A 17930-nucleotide genomic window follows, 5' to 3' on the forward strand; every position below is an offset into this window, starting at 1 on the left:
GGGAAATTCCATCATGCCGAAGCAGCTGCCCCAGGACTCCCGCTCTCAGGCCTCCCGTGGTTGACGGTCCCGTCAGGAGCAGGTGGTGTTATGGGCGCCGCTCCGTGCGGGAGGGACCGCGTCCGAAAAGAAGCCTCCGCTGCCGCCTCTGCTGCCCCGGGGTTCTGGGCGGAGCCGGCGGGAGGAGCCGCTGCAGCCGACGAGCTACAGTAGCAGGAAGATCCTGCTGGAGGCCCGGAGCCGGGAGAGGCGGCGCAGGAGCGGCGGGATTCGGAGGCCTCTCGGAGGCGGTTTTCCAGGCCGGCGCCTGAGGGCGATAATCCAGGGGCGCCATGAGGAGGAGATCGCTGTGCGGGCGAGTTGAGTATGTGGGCCGCTGGACTTTACCTCACGCGCGGGGGGGAGGGTGGGGGCGGAGAGGCGCGCGCGATGAGAGACGAGGGGGCTGCCTTGGGGTTTGGGGGCGGGCGGGAGGAAGGGAGGGACGGGGGGCGCGCGAGGGGCTGCGGGTGGGAGAGGGAGAGGGAGAGGGGTTGTCGGCGGATGGCCTCGGTCGAGCGAGAGCAACGGGGGGAGTTTCCAGGGGCGCCGTTTCCAGGGGCGCGGCAGGCAGAAGTGCAACAGGTCTCGCTTCCCCGCGGTATGTTTGCGTAGCGACTGGCGGGCGGGAAGGAGGCTTCAGGAGCTGCGCATCTGCCGCCCGTGCAACTGTTAAAGGCTCGGGACCCGCCTGTCACCTCCTCGTGTCCAGAGGAGGGCAACCAAAATGGTCAAAGGCCTGGAAACGATGCCTTATGAGGAACGGCTTCGGGAGCTGGGTATGTTTAGCCTGGAGAAGAGAAGGTTAAGGGGTGATATGATAGCCATGTTCAAATATATCAAAGGATGTCATATAGAGGAGGGAGAAAGGTTGTTTTCTGCTGCTCCAGAGAAGCGGACACGGGGCAATGGATTCAAACTACAAGAAAGAAGATTCCACCTAAACATTAGGAAGAACTTCCTGACAGTGAGAGCTGTTTGGCAGTGGAATTTGCTGCCAAGGAGTGTGGTGGAGTCTCCTTCTTTGGAGGTCTTTAAGCAGAGGCTTGACAGCCATCTGTCAGGAATGCTTTGATGGTGTTTCCTGCTTGGCAGGGGGTTGGACTGGCCCTTGGGGTCTCTTCCAACTCGATGATTCTACGAGAGGAGGGAGGTATATTTTCTTTATAAATAAAAGGTGGTTGATTTTAGAGTAATGTGGGGAGGGTTGAAGAACAAGATGGGGGGTTGAGCTCCGCTGCCCCAAAGGTCCAGCTTGGAGGGAAATCCGAGCAACTTTAAATTCTGTGTGTGTGTGTGTGTGTGTGACAGATTCCCTTCCAGTGTCTAGCGATGAGTGGATCATTGGCTCCCCAGCCTGAAGCTGTAGGGAAAGAGGTGATCCAGGGCAGGTTAAAAGGAAAAGAGCCCCAGGGTCAAACAAGGAGCTGACAACTGGCAGGGCAGGCTCCACCACCATATCCTGAAGCCAGCTCTGGGCTCAGGAAAGAGGTCAATTCAACTCCATAGAATTCAGGGGATTGTTATTAACTACAGTATTGTGCAATTTCTTTGAGGTGATTACCTTGTTTTGCCTCTGTGGCTTTTGAGGACAAATGATGATGTGGAGCAGAGAGGAACAGGATTAGCCAAGGTCCCGTGACCAGAGAGATCATAGTGGAGTAGGAACTTGAACCCTAGGCCAATGCTGCTAATATACAGTGGAAGCCACTTCAAGCCTGGTCTACAGACAGGCAGCAGAATGAGAGGGTGATAGAGAATTCTGAGGTTCTGCAATGCATTGTACCACTTCAGTCACTAGGCTGGAAGCCACATTCTTTCCCCAAATTCAAATTCAAATTTATTGCGGCTATAAGCCCATAAAAACATAAAATATGGAATATATGATATAAAATTACAGCAAACCATAGACCCTGGAGTCATAGGGAAACAAACCACAACACAAATACAAGTTTTAAAATTGCAACCAGGAAGCAGAAAACAAAAGTATTAGTTTCCCCAAAACTCTCCAATATAAACAAGCAAGTGAACAGAAACCACCCAAAAAACCTAGCAGAATGGGGGGAGAGTTCTAGCCCAGGTCTCCCTCACAGTCTACTGTGCACCTGTTTTTTGTTTAATGGGGGAGAGCATTCAAAACATTGCCCCCCCACCAAAAATGGTACAGTACAATCCATCCTACCACCTTGTTTTGCTGTAGACCAGGCCTCACTGCTGTTCAGTGTGTGGTTTGACATTTCTGGGACATTCATCAGTCACTGCATCTCAGTTGTAAAACATCTTACCATGGTGACTTGCTGAAGTCCTCTTCATGTCTGAATCATAGAATCATAGAGTTGGAAGAGACCACAAGGACCATCCAGTCCAACCCCCTGCTAAGCAGGAAACACCATCAAAGCATTCCTGACAGATGGCTGTCAAGCCTCTGCTTAAAGACCTCCAAAGAAGGAGGATTTTTAAACAGGACAAAGACATTTTTAAACAAAACACAGTTGTTTACACAGCTAGCCATAAAGATTTCTGCTGTGTTTACTTTGAGATTGGAAAGTGTCCAGTAGTTACAACTGATAAAAAAATGTTGTGTAAAACCCCTATCTTGAAGTCTTGTAGTATAATGCCTACTTTGCCTACTTTGAAGGAGCTGCACTGGTTACAGATAAGTTGTCAGGTGCAATTCTTGTGCTTATGTTGACCTTCAATCCAAACCCACTGATATTTGACTAAGTCTCTTGGAACCCAGGAAGACTAGATAGGGTCTTGGGTATCTGGAGACTTTTACCTGTATACATCCAAACCTGCCTTACAGGTTTAAGAGGAAGTCCTATTAGACATACTATTGTACTTTTTCAGGTTTATTTTTTTTTTTTGGATGAGCTAGCATGCTTGTAATTCTATTGACCAATAATTGCACAACTTCAATTGTACTCCACAGGAAAGTTTAAGTTACTGAAGTTACTGATCATAGTTGGGTTTTGAAAACATTAGTTGAGGGAGTTTGGAGGCAAGATTCTTTCTTCCCCACCTTCTTAATCTGGAGGCCAACCCATCTGACATGTTCAAGGACATGGAGATGCACTTGTTAGACTGACCACCATCTGGCCCTTCATTCACCACCATTTGGTATCCCCTCGTCAGGCCTAATTGAATTGCACATTTATTGCCCACAATAATTAAGAATCCAAGAAGAGCGTCATCGGAATTTTGCACTTGAGATAACTGAGCAATAAGCTTCTTGGGAACCACTAGGAAATGGGTTGGAACTTGTGGGGAAATGTCACAGAAGGCAAGGCACTTCTCGTCCTCAAAGATGACCTTCCCAGGGATCTCTTTGTGGGTGAACTTCCCAAAGATGGTGTTTTCGCCTGGTTGCACGACATGTGCTTTGCTGATCTTGTCGGCCATCACTCTCCCCACCGCCTCACCTGCTCACTTTTCATGTTTGATTGAGGGGTACTCAGATGTTGGCTTTGTAGCTCTGAGGTGGAGAGAAAGAATGCAAAACTCATTTCTGTCATGCTACCTTTAGGGGTGCAACAAATGCTTCTGTGTGGTGTAGTGTGGTGTAGTGGTTAAGAGCGGTAGACTTGTAATCTGGTGAATTGGGTTCGCATCTCCGCTCCTCCACATGCAGCTGCTGGGTGACCTTGGGCTAGTCACACTTCTTTGAAGTCTTGCAGCCCCACTCACTTCACAGAGTGTTTGTTGTGGGGGAGGAAGGGAAAGGAGAATGTTAGCCGCTTTGAGACTCCTTCGGGTAGTGATAAAGCGGGATATCAAATCCAAACTCTTCTCCCCCCCCCCCCCCTGTTTGGAGCTAGGGTAGAAGGCAAGGATGAGACACTTCATCCTGTTGCAACATACCGGTAAACAAAGGACAGAGTCTGGGACTAGAGTAGGCAGGGGTTTCACCCTGAATTTGTGTCTAGCTCCCAAGTCACTCAGAAAGCAGTGAGATGCTATGATTTCCAGGTGCCTCTGAGGTCAGTGGAAGCCAGATCTGTTTGTCAGTCATACGCCATTGAGGAATTGGCAGGTATAATTGTGGTCCCTTTATGGTTGGCAACAACATGATTGAGGGTTGTGATGTTCCAGAAATGGAATTCCTTCCCCTAATTGGTCTAAATCAGGCATGTCCAACAGGTAGATCGTGATCTACAGGTAGATCACTGGATGTCTGTGGTAGATCACTGGTAGATCACTGTGGTAGATCACTGATCATTGGCGCCCCCAAAGAAGCTGAATAAATGTGCCCCCCTAAAAAAGCTCAACATTTTACCTCCTCCCTGAAAAAACTCAACAACTTTGACCTGAACCCCCCCAAAATGGGCCTTCCTCCTTCCTATAAAAAGCTCAACAACTTTGACCTGAACCCCCCAAAAGGGGGTAGATCACTGCTAGTTTTTACTCTTGGGAGTTGGCCACCCCTGGTCTAAATACTTAGGAGGTTAATGAAAACTCTTCATTTTTAGAAGAGTCTTTGGATAATTGGTTTAGCACAGGGTTGGGGGACTTAGTGTCCTCCAGATGTTGGACGCCAGCTCCATCATCCTTAGCAGCAGCCAGCATGGCCAGCGGTCAGTGAGGTGTAGTGGTTTGTGTGTCAGACTAGGCCCTGGGAGACCAGGGTTCCAATCCCCACTTGGCTATGAAGCTCACTGGGTGACCTTGGGCCAGTCACTGCCTCTCAACCTAACCTACCTCACAGGGTTGTTGGGATTAATTAACTGAGGGGGAGAACCTCTTTGTGATATAAAAGCAATAAAGCAATAATGATCGGAATTGTAGTCCAACTACACCTGGAGGGTACAGGTTCCCTTTCCCTGTGGGTTGATGGGATTTTTATGCAGTCTGATGTTGATATATTTTATTTATTCATTTCATAAAGTTTATATATATATAACACTTGATTGTAAGAAAAAGCCTCAAAACAGTTTTAAGTAATTGAGGGTTTTGTTTTTTTTACAGATTCATTTATTAGTACATAAATTATTCTTAATGGTTTGCCACCACAGGAGCCTGTATTGACTGTTTTGGCAGAATAAATCTATTTCAAATAAAATTAAAATTGGGTTTGACTGTGGCTCCCTGCTGAGAGGGCAAACCAGGGTTTGTTGCTGTGTAAATGTATGAAATGGCCCATAGTCTGGAAATAGTACAAGATTGTTATCTTGGTTGTTTCACTGGGTGCTGTGAAAGTAGTACTTTAATATTTGTTTGACATTTTTATGTTTATGACTTTTTGAGTAGTGCAGACTACAGTATGGGCTGTTTGCTTTTTTAAAATTCTTTGGGCTGATTCAGATATTCAGATTACCATTTCTGATCTCTGTAGTTTGAAGGGTGCATGTGACTAACCCATCTCAGAATCCCTCACCCGCCCTGGCACTTCAGGAGCCTAGTAGCATTGGATTGTCGCTGGTTCCGGACACCCTCAAGGGGCCATGAGACTAGCAGGTGAGTTTTAGCTTGAAAGAAGCATTGAAAGTTTTAGCTTGAAAGAAACGTTTAGATTTGGTTAAGACACAGCATTGCAGCACTTAGCCAGTGATATCAGATATGCCCTTTGGAGCCCTTAAGCTCCTGGGACAACAAGGGAAAGATGTAGTAGCAAGGACTGTATTATGGCGGCAGTTAGGTTCAACCCTTCAGGGGTTTGCTGCTGTTGTTGCAGATCTGACTTTGTCTGTCTTAACCATCTCAGGTCCCCTTCGTGTTGTTGTGATCGTCTTGACAGCAGGACTGACCTGGATCCTTGTCAGCATCTTGTTGGGTACCCAGAGTGGCTTCTCTCGCCTGCAGCAGTTCCTCAGGAGTAAGAACCAGAACAGCTAGGAGTGGGGATGATGGGCTATGGTGGGGAAGGGTTGGAGCACTGGGTCATGGCAGAACAGTTGCCTTTGCAGCTGCCACAGCCTTACCTGTGCCTGCTTCTCCATGCTTCACTCCCAGCCATGTTGTTGGGTTCTGGAAAAGTAGAAAGAGGACAACTATGGTTGTTAAACCTAGAGCATCCCTGGCCATTGGCTATGCTGGTTGAGGCTAATGGAAGTTGGAGTCCAACAGTCTCTGGAGAGTCACAGGTTCTTCATATCTGATCTAGAGGTGGCTGTGTGGAACTGGCAGCAGAATAACTGGAAGGCTAGGATGTTTTTTAGATTAGCATTACATAGGTCTAGTAAGAGCTATTAGCCATGAGATCCAAGTGGAACTTTTCAGAAAGTGTAACACCAAGTACCAGCTGCTACAAGGGAAGAAGGCCCCTGCCTTCATTCATTTCATGCTTGTCATCTGCTCCATGAGGGCTGCATGGTGAGCTGCAGAGAAAGTTCCACTGTGCTATGAGCATATTGTATCTGTGAGTGTTTCAGTGTCTTGGGCTAACCCTACATGGCCCTAAACAAGAAGTGAGATTGGAGACCTTTATGGAGCCCAGTCGCAGGGTCATTAAAGTCTCTGTGCCTATAACATGTGACTTTAGAAGAGTAATTAGGCTTAAAGCAGAGGGAGTACAGAAGCTCCATCATGGCAAAATCTTCTCACAATTACTGAGTGCAATTTATTTTCTGCTGATGTTTTCACACTTACTTTCTCAGACATGAGATGTTACTCTAATGAATAATTCCAAGAGTACTAATTATGTAACTTCTGCAGAATTTGCACTTACTGTTCCAATGCAGTTTATTTATCCCCCCCCCTTTCCGTGCCTTCCTATTTTTTGTAACCCAAGGGAGTTGAGGGCCATGTACATGGGCCTTAACACATTTTATTCCATCAGTGTCCCTGTAAAGGAGGTTAGGCCACCCTTGTATTTAAGCACTTGTTTGTTAGCCATAGCATGTTGGCTGGTGGAAGATGGACAGAGTGCACCATCACTCCTCTGAACCTAGATTCAGATAGGTAGCCGTGCTGGTCTGACGCAGTCAATATATATATATATTAAAAAAAATTGTCCAGTAGCACCTTAGAGACCAACTAAGTTTGTTCTTGGTATAAGTTTTCATGTGCATGCACACTTCTTCAGATACACTGAAACAGAAGCTCATACAAAGAACAAACTTATTTGGTCTCTAAGGTGCTGCTGGACATTTTTTTTTATTTTTATATATATTTCCTCTGAACCTAGCAAGAGATCCAAGCAAGCTGCTGAGGTGGGGGGCAGCTGTCTCCTTCATGCCTATTGTAGAAATGCTGGAGAGTATACAGAGTTTAATAATAATAATAATAATAATAATAATAATAATAATAATATATTTATACCCCATCCATCTGGCTGGGTTTCCCCAGCCACTCTGGGTGGCTCCCAACAGAATTAAAAGCAAAATAAAACATCAAACATTAAAAATTTCCCTAAACAGGGCTGCCTTCAGATGTCTCCTAAAAGTTAGATAGTTGTTTATTTCCTTGACATCTGATGGGAGGGCGTTCCACAGGGCGGGCGCCACTACTGAGAAGGCCCTCCGACTGGTTCCCTGTAACCTCACTTATTGCAGTGAGGGAACCATCAGAAGGCCCTTGGATCTGCACCTCTAAATTCCTCAACTGCAAACCCCCAGCAGGCTACTAAGAAATTTTGAGTGTTAAAACTTTTTGTGAGCTTGTTTACAAGCCTGGGTTGAATCAGACAGAAAGTGATGAACCTAGAGTCACTGAGTGAGCTTTGTGACAATGTAGGGAAAAGATGGGGAACCTGTGGCCCTCCAGATGTTGTTAGACTCCACCTCACATCAGCCTGAGCCAGCATGGTCAGTAGCCAAGCCTGATAGGAGTTGTAGTCCAACACCTGGAGAGCCACAGGTTCCTAATCCCTGAAGTATGGATTTGGACTCTGATGACCCATGTTGAAGTGGATAGTGTCAAACTTGATCACCTTTCTTTCTTTCTTTCTTTCTTTCTTCATCTGATTTATATACCACCCTTTATCACAGCTTATAGTGTGGAAATGCAGGAGCCATCCCATATGGTGTGGGTTTTTTTAACTGACATAATTAAATTTTACTAGTCAGAGTAGGGGTGGAAAACCTGTGGCCCTACCATTGGAGGACAACAGGTTTCCCATCCCTGAGCTAAAGTGTGATCTACATTTTTTTCTGGCACCTGAGACTTCACTCTTGTTAAATGTTTCTTCAGTGATGGAATGAATATATGTATGCTCAGGTAGCCTTTGGAACCCTTGGGTGGCTTCACTGAGAAGTTCTAATCTACTTTTCACCATAAAGAAGCTGCTTTCCCCCCTGCAGAGTATTACACTGTTATTTTAACGATGAAATGGAGACTCTTGTATAAAAAGTGATTTCGCAAACTGGATAGCTTAGCCTAGTGATACAAGCCACATAATTTCCAAGTTTGCAAGAAGATTGTTTCCTTTCTGGCTTTTTGAGTTTCGCCTCCAAGCCTTATGATTTTATATATATCTCCTGACCTAGTATTGCATTGTGATGATGGGGGGCACAAAACACTTTAAATAAATAAACTGAAGAGGTTTTAAATCAGTGCTTTGGCACCTGTCCTGTTGGGGTATTTTGAGGAGTAAAGTAATTTAAATCTTGACATATTGCTGCTACATTCTTCAAGTAAAAAGGCAGGGCACAATCTGGAGTGGATCTTGCTGATACAGCTGTTTCTTTGCTTCCTTGCAGGTCCTGAGAATCCTCCTACAACAGGTAAATGGCTTTGGCTACATTCTCATGGAGTCTACACTAACACACGCCCAGTTTGCAAACTCATCACTCACTCTTACTTTGTTGGGAGCAACACAGGTCTTGGAGCTTGGGCACTCTGAAACTGTGTTGAACTGTTCTGCCACTTATAGAGAGACTTTTTAAACTTCCCATAGTGGAGCTGAGATAAACCAGAGAGATCCTGCTTGTTTCACAGTGCCGATTGTCACTTTGGAACAAGGAGAAGGCAAAAGGAAAGAGCAAGGAAATCCTCAGGGGGAAACTGGGAGATTTATCTCATCATAGCTCATCACACAGCATCACCAGCTGAGAGACATAGAGTTTGTCATGTAGCACCAACTACCAAGCAGTGGTGGGAGACCAAACAAAATGCACACAGAAATTAAGGGGGTGGCAGAGAGAGGTCTTCATTGGCAACTATCTGTGCTGTCTAGGACAGTTCTGTGCTGTACTGCAGTTCTCAGTAGCTGTCTGAAGAGTGGGGTTCTGTTTGGGGTGGCTTTGTAATATATCTTAAGATAAAGTGGAATCATTAATTTCCCTTAGCAGCAGATGTGGTGGTAGTGACTCCCCGCCACTCCACTCTGGTAGGAAATGAGTTTGTGGTGACCAGTTCAGGAGAGATTATGTTGTACTGTGAACTCCAACTCCCACCATCTCTTTGGCTATGCTGGCTGGGGCTGATGGGTGTTGGACTCCAACAGCGTCTAGAGCAGAGTTTTCCAAACTTTTTATGTTGGTGACACATTTTTTACATGCATCATTTCACGACACAATAATACAGTTTTACTAGCAAACCAGAGGTAAAACTAACCCCTTTCCAGCCCTGGGAGGAGCACAAGGAGCATTTGTGCAACATGCTGACACACTAACTTGTCCTGACACACAGTTTGGAAAGCTCTGATCTAGAGAGTCACAATTTGCCCACCCCTGCTTGTTAGGGTAAGTGGGAAATGAGGGTTCCACATCACTTTTTCTTGTGCATCTCCTCTGGCTCTTTGTGTGTGTTTTGCCATCCCTAGAATATACTGGTTTACCTCAATGTCCTCGGCTTATTCGCCAAGAATTGGCCAGCATTCTTGATGAGATCAGAGTGGTCACGGCAGAGAAAGGCAGCAACAGTAGATACCGCAGTGAGTTCAGATGAGCTGAGAGGGTGCAAGTAGAGGATAGTACAGTGGAGCATGTGAAGGCCTGTTGAAAGCAAGACTTATTCCCCAGCTTTCTGCTTTTGGTCATGCTGGCTGGGGAACTGATGGGAGCTGGTGTCCAAAACAAACATCCAGAAAGCCTCATTCCTACTTTAAGGGAAGGTTCTGGCCTGCCCTAGCTGTCAGAAGAAGTAGTGTTATCATAGTTCAGTCGTAGAGCACGTGCTTTCCATGTAACTTTGGGTTTAAAATAATGTTTGCTTTGATGTCAGGAAAATCCACAACCCGGCATCTTGGAGAGCTGTTGCCAGTTCCATGGAAAAGTCTCCTTCAGTTCCTGGCAACAGCTTTCCTTCAGCTGGTCAAAAAGTGGCTATCAGTGGAAGGGAGATGTCCAGACATGGGGTGTCTCCCTCAAGACAGGCAGGGTTGATAGATGCAGCTTTGAATTCTGAGGCAGGTAGAGGAATTCAGCCTTGCCCAGGTTCAGATTAGTTACACTTGCCTCTCTTGGCCTTTTTTTTTTTTTTTTTTTTTTGGCCTGGTCCACTCTTAAGCCTTTTACTTTGCTTGTCTAGTTTTATCTTAAAACTTACTTGCCTTGTACTGCATTCCTCATCCTAATAGAAAAAAAAACCCAACTGCCTCTGTTATCCCCCCTCTGCTGTCCCTTCTTTTTTCCTCCTTGCTGGATTGTGGCGGCGGCGGGGGGGGGGCAGTTGGCCAGGATGGTCACTCTTGCAGTGAGAAAAGCGAAAGAAAGCACAAGTCAGGCTACTTGGGGAGGAGTGAGACAAAAAGCACCACTTAGCCCTGTGGCATTGGCAGCCATCACAGAATCTCCCGCAAGGCATTCTCAGAGAGGATTGCCCCAGGAATTCCATTATTATAATGTATAAGGTGGGCAGGATCTTTTAGGTGACAATCACTGCTGTATCTTGGGGCTGGATGACTAAAGCACTGTCGTGCCTCCCCTCGCCACCAGCAGTTAGGAGCAATGCAGCAGTGTTGGGGAACCTGTGGCCCTCCAGATGTTGCTGGATTCCCATCCTTGACCATTGACCGTGTTGGCTGGGGCTGATGGGAATTGGAGTCCACAGATTGCCCAGCTCTTGACAGTGCAAGAAAGCATCCTGTTTGGTGCAAAAGGGTACTTGTAACGACGGGGCTTTAGGATTTCTTCTTTGCTGTCTACTTAGAACCTAGGCCTAAGAAGTACAAGTGTGGCCTTCCTCGGGCCTGCCCAGACAACTCGTTCGCCTTCCGGATCATGAGCGGTGCAGCTAATGTCATTGGGCCGAAGATCTGCCTTGAGGATAAAATGTGAGTCATTGCCACTGAGGACGACTGTGGCTCTCAAAGCCTTGCTGTAACCAACCTGACTGGAGGTGGTGATGCTCATGGGCTGCATCTACTTGCTCAGGTGCAATCCCCTATGGGTGGCTATTGGAGTGGGGGAAGAAACTAGGGGAAAGCCTTACCAACCAGATGTGACCCCACTCTAGCCTCACTTAGATCTCTTGATGGGACATTTTCTGACCAGCCCCATCTTCCTTTCAGGCTAATGAGCAGCGTGAAGAACAATGTAGGCCGGGGCCTGAACGTTGCACTTGTGAATGGTAAGGTGGGCTTTTGAGGGTGGTGGGCATGAATGATGATGGTGTAGGGCAACATAAAAACTAGTCACCAACACTGTCCTGTTCTGCTCTGCTCTGCTTTGCAGGGGTGAATGGAGAACTGATTGATGCAAAGTTCTTTGACATGTGGGCAGGAGGTGAGTGTGCTGTGTTGGTAGGAGTTTGGTACTCAAGGTGGGGCAAAAAGAACGGGAGATACAGGGATTATTTGAGAAATCTTAAGGATGTGTTCCAATTTAATGTATTTTAATATTTGTTGGAAGCCACCCAGGGTGGCTGGGGAGACCCAGCCAGATGGGCGGGGTACAAATAAATAATAATAATAATAATAATAATAATTATATGGTTATGGGAGCACGGGCAGCCTTTGGATTTGGAGGAAGGCAAAATAATTTCAAGGAAGGTTGCCATGTTGACTAACATGCACTGGATTACAGAAGATGGAGGCTGCCTATGAAGAGGCTGTAGCATAGGGTTGCTGTCACTCTATACCAGGCATGTCCAACAGGTAGATCGTGATCTACCAGTAGATCACTGGACGTCTGTGGTAGATCACCAGCAGATCAGTGGCTCCCCCCAAAGAAGCTAAAAAACTTTGGCTCCCCTAAAAAAAAAATCTCACCATCTTTGCCCTGCACCCCTAAAATGACCTGAACCACCAAAAACAGGGCTTCCCTCCCTTAAAAAGCTCAGCATCGCTTTCCTCTTCCCTAAAGAAGCTCAACTACTTTTACGTGAACCCCCCAAAACAGGGCTTTCCTTCCTAAAAAAAAGCTCAACAACTTTGACCTGAACCCCCCAAAAGGGGGTAGATCACTGCCAGTTTTTAACTCTGTGAGTAGATCACAGTCTCTTGGAAGTTGGCCACCCCTGCTCTATACTCACCAGGCCAAGAGCTCTGGACAGCAGGCGGAAAAACAGTGGATGGATTTGCAGGCTAGGTCTGTGTGAACAGGGACACCTGAGGCTGTGCAAACAGCTTGTGGTGCTGGTGCATACTGGACCTGAAAGCAGAACAGAACGTGCTTTGACACCCAGCACAACTCTGGGTGCTTGATGGGGGGGAATGGGCCCTGGGTCAATGCATGTGCTGTAGGCTCCTCAAAGGTCAAGATGCTGTAAATGCATCAAGAGGGCACATCCAGATTGCAACGTATTGATGATGTGGAGCGCATCCCTTGTAAGGGAACAGACTTTAGGGGTCATGGTCATAAAATAATTGCTTTGCAAATTGATCACACTTCCATATTTTCCTGTGTTGATACTTGCTTACATCCTTTTTTGCACAATGTATTCCTAATTTGTCTCTGCTAGTACTGAGGAAGGGCTAGAGGCTAAGCAGAGTGCTCAAACCTCACACCTAACCTCTGCGAATTGTGTCCAGCCACCCTTCTATCATCTAATAATTCAGCATGCATTGCCCACCTGCACTTTGGAGCAAATCTGCCCCAACCACTTTGAGGTTTTTAAAGTTAAGTTTTTCATTATCGCTGAATCCTACACACTATGCCGCCATTTCTGCAGAATTGCACTTCTGCAGAATTGTAGCATTTATGCAAGCCTTTGGTCTATGACACTTGGGAGGAACAGTTGTTCTAAGATCTCCTTCCATTCTCTCCCTCTCTCCCTACCCTTCCAGACGTGAACGAGTTGTTAAAATTTATCCGGCCACTGCACGAGGGGACGCTGGTGTTTGTGGCCTCATACGATGATCCTGCCACAAAGTGAGTGTTAACAGGGGGACAGCCAGCACAGGTTACACTCAACTAATGCAGTAAAAATGTACTCAACCTGAAAGGAAGCTACCTAACTTATATAAAACTAATGCAAATCAGTTGTTGGGGAGGCTGGGGAATCCCCCTCTTAACAGGTACTCAAGTAAAATTGGGAGTGTATTGAGAAAAGACAGCCGTTTGTTGCATCTGTTTTTTGATGCCTGGTATTTGAGACTCTGAGATCCAAAGCTGGTCTCCTTCAGAGGACTATATCTAGCATGGGGGCCACTGAGGGCTTATTCAGACCTGCATGCCCATGGCTTGATTACTTATCCTTTGGTTACTCAGCCTTTGTGTCCTGAACCGCTGGCCCAAAGGAGGGCTCATGGGAGTGGTTGAGTGCAGGTATCCTGAAGAAGGATGCCAAAAACACCAGTGCGCTTTATTAAAGAAAGGAGTAGACTTACAGCTTGCCAGGTCCCCTATCCATTACATGTTCGAGACAGACACCACAACAGGGAGATGGCTTGTCTGCACCCAAGCAAATGTGCACACATTCTTTATATACAAAGCAGTACATCACTTTGTCTAGAATTTCCCATCACTTCACCTGCCCAGATGAAGGCATAGATTGGCATATATCCAAGTCTTACAGATAGCTCTCCTTTCTGGGCTCAAAGCCCAGTACCCTAAACCCACAGATAACAATAGCATCAAAGCATGACAATTAGCTTATATCAAAGCAAGTGAATATAAACAGTGCTTTTTTTCTAGAAAAACAGGTGCAGGAATGCTGCCCTGTCCCTCCTGCTTGTGCACCAGTGGAAGAGGGAGGGCTGCTGTGTGAACAGGCAGAGCCAATGCGCAGGGAAGAAGCCTCCCTGTGTGTCTGCTCTGTAAGCTGCCATGTCCCTCCTGCTTCCATGCACAAGCAGGAGGGACAGGGCAACTCTGTGGAGGAGGAAGAGCAGATGAGCCGAGAAGCTTTTTCCCTGCGCATCTGCTCTGCAAGCTATCCTGTCCCTTGTGCAAGCCGAAGAGACAGGGCGGCTTGCAGAGCTGAGGCAGGGGAGGCTGAAGAACCTCATTAAAGCCCTGGGGCACCTCTGGCTCATGAGAAGACCCTCTCCAGGGAGAATCTTCTTGTGAGCCAGAGGCGTGGCGAGAGGTGCCGGAACAATTTTTATTTATACCCCACCCATTTGACTGGGTTGCCACAGCCACTCTGGGCAGCTTCCAACATATGTAAAAAAACATAACAAAACATTAAACAATAAAAAGTCCCTATACAGGGCAGCCTTCAGATGTCTTCTAAAGGTTTTTAGGTTACTTCTCTCCTTGGCTTGGGAGTTGCATAACTCCATATCATCCAACATATGTTACTTTGTCTATCACTTCACCTGCCCTAATGACAACATAGGTGGCAAATACCCAAGTCTTACAGATAGTTCCCCTTTCTGAGCTCAGAGCCCAGCACCCCAAGCCCACAGATAAGGATAACATCAAAGCAAGCCAATTAGCTTATATCAAAGCAAGTGTATATGATCTCATTGCTACAGGAACTGCCAATTAATGGTGAGATTATTTTGACTAACAAGATGGCATTAGCAAAGCTTCCGGAACAGTTCACCTTTGGTTCAACACACCTTGATGAACATGCAGCCTGGGCCTGTTAACAAGCACATGTGTCCGCATGTCCCGAGAAATGTTTGGTATTCTTATATGCCACCATTCAATGTAAAGTTGCCACAGGGACACTCATGTTAAAATAATAGGGTAACAAGACAAAAAAAGTGTTTGAAATATGAAAACATGAAATATGAAAGTTCCATCTGATTGGTAATGACTCCTCCACACAGGCAGTGTGTGGTGCTTGATGCTACAATTTTCAAATGATGGGCATGCATGTATGAATAAGCTTATAGGAGAGAGGGTTTGAAAATTCAGATATTGTGGCTTTATATTACGGTTTAGGACAGAGATGGGGAAGCAGGGGCCCTCCAGGTGTTGTTGGACTCCCAACTCCCAGCAGTCCCAGCCAGTATGGCCAGTCGTTGGGGATGATGGTAGCTGTAGACAAGAAACATGGTGGGGTCACTGGTTCCCCATTGTTGGATATTGGATCAAAGGGAGATTGCCAGACGGTCAGGACAGGGCTTTTTCACCTGAATTAATAACTTGTGTTTAAGTACAACTTCTCACACCACTACAGCATTTGGATGGGAGAAGAAATTCCAGTTGAAAGTCTTGCTGTGTAGCACAGGAACTCTATAGTTTCTTGGCACCACACTGAACTTTTTCCAGAAAGAAGAATGTTTTACTGTGTTGATTGGACTGGAGGAATGAATAGCAGAGGTTTGTTTACTCACTTTTTCTGTTCCCTCTAGGATGAATGAAGAGACCCGTAAAATCTTCTCAGAACTGGGCAGCAAGGTTGCCAAAGACCTAGCTTTTCGAGATAGCTGGGTTTTTGTAGGAGCCAAAGGGGTGCAGAACAAAAGTCCTTTTGAACAGGTACTGAACCATTTTTCCTTCTCACAGATGTCACCTTGAAATGTCTGTATTTCAGAGAAATCCTGAAATCACTAGCTCACACAGGGAAACTGGAGCACTCCAGATATTGTTGGTCTCCAACTTCCATTGATTCTGACTTATTGGGCATGGTGGCTGGGACTGATGGGAGGTGGAGTCCAACAATATATGGAGGGCTGGAGGTTCTCTACCTCTGCCTTAGATAAAATCTGGGAGGAGAAGCAGAGGAGTGTGAAATATCCATCTAAACCCTGATTTTGTTATTTTCATAGCACGTCAAGAACAAAAAGAGCTCCAACAAGTATGAGGGTTGGCCTGAAGCACTTGAGATGGAGGGCTGCATTCCACAGCGAACTGCTGAGGTCTAGCGTGGACCTGTTTCCTTGAAGCCTGCGGTGTCTTTTTGTGGTGGGGGAAAGGTCCTTGCTTGTCCACCTGTTGTTGTCTTCCCTATGGTGGCAGCTATCCATTCCCCTCTCCAGCAGCCTCTGCCTCAACTAGGCAATCAAGTTTTCCTTTCCAAAAGGCACGTCTGGCCGAAACCCTGGGAAAAGAAGTGAGGTATATGTGAGGCCACACGCAACTCTCCCCTAGTGCCTTATTTTTCTCTTGGTTGGAAGAGCTCATCCTACTTCCCCTTTGCCTGTTGCTCTGAATGTGATGAGCAGATTGGTGCCCTCTGCTCAGAGGAAGCAAGTGTATTTATGTGACAGTCTTTCTTTTTCCACAGTGATCTGCTAACATGGTGGGGAACCTGTGGCCCTTTGGATGTTGCTGGACTCCAGCTCCCATGAGCCCCAGTCAGCCCTGCCAGTGGTTATGGGGTGATGGGAGTTGTAGTCCCAACTACATTGGGAGGCCCACAGGTTCCTCATCCCTGTGTTAAAGGGACCACTACTTTTCTATAATAGTTTATGTGGTTTAAGTTAGTTCTTCCACTACTACAGACACTAATATATAGGAGGAAGGGTGTTAAGGACAATCCTTTTTATGGTTTTGGTGAAACTCTTGAAAAATGTCAAGTTGCTGTTTCCTGAAAGGCAATGTTGGTACTTAAACTGTGATGGGAATTGAAGAGGGATCACTGTTCATACATTGTTGTGGAAAGGAATCAAAGCTGAGTTTCTTTTTTTCAGAACACTTGTTGATAAACGGTATCTCCAATAAACAATGTGCACAGCAGCTGTTGGTTAATTGTTATTCTTTCAAGAGCAGAACCAGTGCTGTTCCCTTGGGATCCACAATTAGTGGCCAAGAGAGTGATTGCACTCTTGTAAACTCTTCCATTCCTGCTTTAGGTAGAGGTCTGCAACCAGCATTTTGGCCTTCCGCTGCAGATAACGCCTAATCTGCCCTTGGGGGGTGGGATCCTAATTTCTTTCCTGTCGCAGTAGGAGGACCCAGCTCACACATTCTTGGAAGGAAAGGATGAACATGGGCTACTGCAGCTCTTTTAATAGCTGGAGTGGGGAACCTTAGGGACCGAAGACAAATGCTTCTCTGCCTGGCCCTTGGGACTCTTCCCAGCCCTACCCCCTCCTAGTCTTGTTTTTTGCTCTCCTTGAGTGTTTTTGTCTAGCCTGGCTAGAATGTGTCCTTGACTCTGATAAAGCCTCTTGCTTCCCTGGATGGAGGGAAAACAAAGAAGAGTGTGGGTAGAAACTAGCCTAGTGTACAAAGGTAAAACTTTACATTCTTTGCTCTGCTCACTTTTGCCTCTGGCTTTGCACACAATTGAGTTGCCCAGAGGTGAATACAGCTGGAAAGGTTCTCTAGCCCTTTTCCAGGATTTGAGCTTACTATCTTTTCCCTCGCCTGTTCCCCTGCTTTCTCCCCAACATGTACCCTGTCCAAGGTTTTTCATCACCGCAAGCATAATTTAAGACTGCGAACAGACTTATGGTGATCCAAATCATGTTACCACTAGATGGGCTTATCCACACCTTAGTTTGCCCCAGCATTTTCCTCAGGAAAACCCTCTGTTTAGCCTTGAATTGGAACAAATGGCAGTCAGGTTTTCTGTGGACCGCCTTTGTTCCAATTGAGCGCTAAAGAGTAGGATTTCCAGGGGAAAGTGGGAGGGCAAAGGCAAAACCACTCAGACCCGTGCCTAGAAAGCACAGGACAAGCAGCAGGGTGGACAATCCTGATGTCCTCTGTAACTGGGAGCAAAATCCA

General features: G+C 46.4%; 1 protein-coding gene across 1 annotated transcript; it reads left to right on the top strand.

Moving 5' to 3' along the window:
* Window positions 1–246: 246 nt before the first annotated feature.
* On the top strand, window positions 247–16934 carry FAM3A (FAM3 metabolism regulating signaling molecule A). Its single transcript, XM_033172905.1, has 10 exons — window positions 247–364; window positions 5372–5493; window positions 5741–5851; window positions 8676–8699; window positions 11068–11191; window positions 11429–11487; window positions 11592–11642; window positions 13145–13229; window positions 15608–15734; window positions 16025–16934. The coding sequence occupies exons 2-10, from the start codon at window positions 5481–5483 to the stop codon at window positions 16118–16120; spliced, it is 690 nt and encodes a 229-aa protein (XP_033028796.1). The 5' UTR covers window positions 247–364; window positions 5372–5480; the 3' UTR covers window positions 16121–16934.
* Window positions 16935–17930: the final 996 nt, after the last annotated feature.

Source organism: Lacerta agilis, chromosome 16 (assembly GCF_009819535.1).
Source record: "Lacerta agilis isolate rLacAgi1 chromosome 16, rLacAgi1.pri, whole genome shotgun sequence".
Lineage (NCBI taxonomy): Eukaryota > Metazoa > Chordata > Lepidosauria > Squamata > Lacertidae > Lacerta > Lacerta agilis.